Source organism: Chionomys nivalis, chromosome 4 (genome assembly GCF_950005125.1).
Source record: "Chionomys nivalis chromosome 4, mChiNiv1.1, whole genome shotgun sequence".
In the NCBI taxonomy this organism is placed as follows: domain Eukaryota; kingdom Metazoa; phylum Chordata; class Mammalia; order Rodentia; family Cricetidae; genus Chionomys; species Chionomys nivalis.
The window spans coordinates 109,277,193-109,282,518 of record NC_080089.1 but is presented as its reverse complement, the minus strand read 5'-3'; the positions used below and the strand labels follow the sequence as shown (position 1 = coordinate 109,282,518).

At 49.3% G+C, this 5,326-nt stretch overlaps 1 protein-coding gene across 1 annotated transcript; it reads right to left on the bottom strand.

Annotated features, from left to right (window-relative positions):
• Nucleotides 1-625: 625 nt before the first annotated feature.
• Nucleotides 626-4,604, bottom strand: LOC130873589 (AF4/FMR2 family member 1-like). The gene is given in 4 exon segments (XM_057768424.1): nucleotides 626-1,420; nucleotides 1,422-2,910; nucleotides 3,199-3,338; nucleotides 3,501-4,604. Coding segments are annotated over 4 exon segments (3,528 nt in total).
• Nucleotides 4,605-5,326: the final 722 nt, after the last annotated feature.

Below are 5,326 nucleotides of genomic sequence, written 5' to 3'. Positions count from 1 at the left end.
ATACTTCCTGCCTGGTCACCCCTCTTATACTTCCTGCCTGGCTACTGGCCAATCAGCATTTTATTAAAAATAATACAAGTGACAGGATAAAAGACCATTGTCCCACAGCAAATGTGTCAATGTTTTTATTCATTTATTTATTTATTTTATTGCAAGTCATTAGAATTTATTAAACAGTGTTTTCTTTAAAAAATATATATCCATAAAATCCTTCACCAAAAATTATTATGCAGAAAACCAAAAGTTCCTTCTGGAAGTAAACTCGTGTGGCTACTGAGATGACAGGTATCTGCTGTGATACTAGAAACTGCTTCTTGTCCTTTCGTTGGCAACCTGTATCCTATTGTTCAAACAGAAAACAACCAGAAAGGTCACTAGACCAGCTAGGCTCCATTGCACTTCCGTCCTTCTGTAGGAAAGGCAGGTCATTTTCCCACCGTCCACTCTGCTAACCAGCGTCGAAAGGATAGCCACACAGCTCTTGTGAGTTTAAGTGGGCAAAAGTTCTGACCATCGTGGTGCTTCACTTCCTGAGTGTGCCGTCGCCATCAGACAGTTGTCTACACTAGATCAAGGTTTCCAGTTGTGCAAAGACAGCTCAAGTGTCAAGTAATCCCAGCCTGTTTTAGGGAGTTTTGAGTGTTTGTTTCAGCTGCCGCAGACCTTGCTTTGTGTCGATCACCAGGTCCACCAGGCTGCTGTTGAGGGTCAAGATACGCACCTTTGTGCTGAGCTGAGCAAAGAATTTTTTATTCTTCTTTGTAAGGGCCTCTGACTGTTCCCAGAGTTCCAAGGCTTTAAGGAGGTGGTTTGTGATGGTGAAATAGGCAAAGGTCTTGTTCTGGATGGTGACTGGGACACTGACGGTGGCCGTCATCCCACCAGCACTTGACTGGGATCTGACAGATCTGGCAGGAGAAGGCACTAGGGAGAGGGAGGACGGAATACCTGTGCATAGAGAAGAATTGTTGAAGTGGTCACTAGGAGAGTGAGAATACTTCATTACTATGTCCTTTTTACAGCGAAACATTGCCATGTTCACCAGTGACTGGCAACGTAAACATAAAACGGCAAATATCTTTTCTTGTGCTGGCACCATGGCATCCGAGAAGGATTTTAATGACATTGTGAACTTAATGAGGTCTGCAGTTTCTGAGTAGACAGTGTACGCTGCCTTTACTGAGCTTTCTGACTCCTTGGCCATCCCACACTTAATTAAAGACAGGACAGCTTCCAAATACTTGATGGCCTTTCTGATCTTGTTCTTCATTGCCACTGCTTTACACTTCATCCTTTTAGCTTCCTTCATGTAAAAGTCAGCTTTCTGCTTGTAAGGTTTCACTTGTGGCTTCCCTGGTTTACAGTTACCCTTTGGCAAAGAAGGCACTAGGAACGCATTTGTGGCTTCTCTAGAAGACCCTTATGTATTCTGAGCCCCTGGCCTGCACTTTCGGCACTTTTCTGTGCTTGGGAACAGAAGAGTCCTTGTCATTGTCATTGGCACTGCCTGCACTTTTGGGAGGGCCCTGACCACAGGTGTCTACATCCGTCTTTGGCTTCTTGCGTGCAGTTTTGATTGACTTCTGGGAGGAGGAAGAGGCTGACACAGGTGGCAGAGAAGGCATTTCTTTTCTTGAGGACTCTGAGGAGGCTTTGGAAGTCTTTGTTTTGGAAGATTCAGTATGGGAAGAGGAAGAAGAAGTACAGTGTGACTGGACATCTTTCTCCCTTCTGATTTTCTTGCTGGCACGGTCTTTTTCTGAGTCGCTGCCCTTTCTTTTCTTGCTCAGTCTGCTGGAGCCATTGCAGTCTCTCTTTTCGGAGTCTTGCTCCTTATCTGCTGGCGGCTGCCTGTCTTCTGCTTTCCTGGGGCTGCCCCCCTTCCCCAGGGGCTGGGGAATCCGAGTGAGATGATGTAGGTTTATCTTCACTACCAAACTCGGTGGTAGTGGAGTGTTCCTGAGTGGTGAGAGCAATTCGGTGTCTCTCTTTTGACCGTCTTCCTGGACATTGGCAGTTTGTTGGCAGTTGCTAGACCTGCCATTGCTGCCGCCACTGTGGGGTGGAGTGAAAGAGTTCCTGTTTCGAGCTTTGTCCTTAGGAGGCTGAGGGCCTGAGGAAACCTTAGAGGGAGCCGGGGAACCCTTGTGCTTCCTTTTCTCCTTAGGGGCTGGCTCGGCTGCCTGATGGTTGGGCATGCTAGCTTCAGGCTTAGGCTCCCTGCCTTTTGCCTTCACCTTGGGTTTGTCTTTGGAAATCTGTTTTTTTGATTCAGAAGGAAGGGGTCCTGGTTTACTTTCCACCTGCAAACAGGCCTGGGGCTCTGCCTGGCCAGAGACCTTGGCAGGTTTTCTGGGTTGTTTGGTCTCAATAGTTTGCTGAGACGGGGACTGCTGTTGGGCAGAGGGTTTTTGGCAGCTCCTCTCCTCAGGTTGGGGCCCTTCAGTGAGCTCTTGGACGGCTTTGCAGGAACTCTTGGGGGGAGAGCCTTTGGACTCAGGGTGTAGCTGGTCAGTGTTGAGGTTTTCACCCTTATTTTCCTGGGGCCCACTTGGAGACTCAGTGCCCCCCAGAGCCTCAAGGAGCACTAGTGGCTGCTTCACTTTGGTTAACCAGTTTGTTGTTGGAGTCTCGGGCTCTGGAGCAGGGATTTCTAGGGGCTCACTCTCCTTGCTATAGCGTGAGCTGCTCTCACTCTCCGAGTCTCTCTCGGAGTCTGAATCTGAATCTGAGTCCGACCTGCTGCTGCTACTCTCTGACTTTGCACTACTGGAATGCGCTGACACCACCGGCTTGGGGAGAATCTGGGGAGCGCTTGGAGGTGCAGATAGGGATGGAAGCTTCTCTGCAGCTTGTTCTGTGTCGCTCTCTTCACTCTCACTGAGCTGCAGGTCCTCCCAGAGTATGGATGTTCCTTGCTGTGAATTGGGATTCGGCTTGGGGAGAATCTGGGGAGCGCTTGGAGGTGCAGATAGGGATGGAAGCTTCTCTGCAGCTTGTTCTGTGTCGCTCTCTTCACTCTCACTGAGCTGCAGGTCCTCCCAGAGTATGGATGTTCCTTGCTGTGAATTGGGATCTGGCTTGGAGAGAATCTGGGGAGCGCTTGGAGGTGCAGATAGGGATGGAAGCTTCTCTGCAGCTTGTTCTGTGTCACTCTCTTCACTCTCACTGAGCTGCAGGTCCTCCCAGAGTATGGATGTTCCTTGCTGTGAATTGGGATGGATTTTGGAAAGTGGATCGTATTGATTTTGGCTTTGGGTTGCAGAACTATTGGGCAGAGGATCCTTTGTAGGGAAAGGAGATCTGGATGACTTGGCCGTACTGGGTGTATGCTTGGTCTTGGCCGTACTGGGTGTATGCTTGGTCTTGGCCGTACTGGGTGTATGCTTGGTCTTGGCCGTACTGGGTGTATGCTTGGTCTTGGCCTTACTGGGTGTATGCTTGGTCTTGGCCGTACTGGGTGTATGCTTGGTCTTGGCCGTACTGGGTGTATGCTTGGCTGTCAGAGGAGGGAGCCACGAATGGGTCATTTCCTTCAGAATCTCCTCAACGCAGTGGACTTCATTGGAGAACAACTGCTCCACCGACTCCGACTGTGAAGATATCTTCAGTCTGGTGAGTTTGGCTTTGTCTGGCACTTTTACATCCAGTTTTTCGAAGCTCTGCTGACCATTGTCTTCCAGTGGCAGCTTCAGGCCCAAGGACTCACTGGGAGCCTGATTCTGACCGTCAGTGGGCCAGATACATGTCATGGGCTTCTGCTGCATTGCAACACTTTCTGAGAGGAGAGGAAGGGGTGGAAACGTTTGAGAAGAGGCCACCCCAAGTCTGGTAATTACCACTGAACTGTCAAGAGGAGTCTCGTTATCTTGAACCTTTATCTTCAGGCCCTTGGAAGACATGTTTGCACAGTAGCTTTTATTGCTAGTGCTACTGCTGCTGTAAACCTTGCTGGTTCTTTGCAGTCTGGAATGTACAGGTGACAAATGGGACACAGGGGAGATTAAGGGTGAGAGTTTTTTACCCAGAGCTGAGTCACCATCAGCTCTGCGGTCACACTTTTTGTGGTTTGAAGAGTGCCCCTCCTGACTGAGGTGATCTCGAGTCGGATGCTGTTTGTCGGGTGGACCATAGTTTTTGGCATGGAGACTTGGCACTGGCTCCATCCTTGGTGGAGCCATCTTTGAACTGTGGCTAATGTTACCAACAAAAGGTGATCCAGGGGCAGAAGAAGTACAAAAAAGCTGGTGGTAGGTGTGCGTGCAACAGAAGGTGGATGCAAGGCTCTCCCTGTCATGGAATAAAGGATATTTCGGCTTCCCCCGGCTGTCTTTAGAACCATTTGGACACTGAGTACAAGACACAGATCTCCATAACTCCTTCATAACTTCATAGTCTCCTAGTATGTTCTGTATCTGACGCGACAACCCATCCCTTTTTGTAGTCTTGTAGGGCTCTCCAAACAGTGGCATCTTTTCAAAAAACGCCTCTTTCTCCGGGTGATCTTCTTGCTTGCCTCTCTCCTTCTCTCGAGTCCGAAGAAGGTTACTATTTTCACTGCTGTCCTTGAATGCAGTTAATGGCGGCCAGTGGAAGGTGCTCATTTTCCAGGCTCTCTGATTCTATAGTTATGTCTGGGGTGTCTGTGTCACCTGCCTTGACCTGTTGAGCTGCAGGGACGAGAGAGTTCGACTTTAGAATTGTGGGAGCCAATGGTGCAGGCCGCACTTCGGCGCGTGCAGGCTGTGGGCCGAGAGCACCGGGCTCTGCCAGCAACAGATTTGCCAGCTTCCGGCATTGGCGACCCAGAATGCCCCAGACCCAGGCCACGCCCTCCATGCCAAGCCACGCCCATAGCTTCACCTCACCCCCACCCTGCCCCAAATGCCCACATTTTATGACTCAAGTATGTGGAGCTTTTGAATTTCTGGGGAGGTGTTTGCAGAAGGGTTAGTTGCTACAGAGGCATTTTTAGATGCTGTAGTCTCCCCATCTCTCCTACTTCGGTTCACATTCATTCCTTAAAGATTACTGAGGAGCAGGAGAGACTGCTCAGTGGATAAAAATAGTTGGTGTGAAAACAGGAGGACCTCAGATTGTCCTTAGCACCCGTTCAAAAGCCTAGCATAGACACACTTATCTGTAACTCAAGTGTTGTGGAACATTGCCAAGCAGATTCCAGAAGCTCAACGGTCAACCAGTCTAGCCCTAATAGCAAGCTTCCAGTTCAGTGAGAGACCCTGTCTCAAAAAATAAGGTGGGATGTAGGAAGACACTTGACATCTGTCTCTAGCTCCTACATGTGTGTGCATGGGTGTGTACGCTG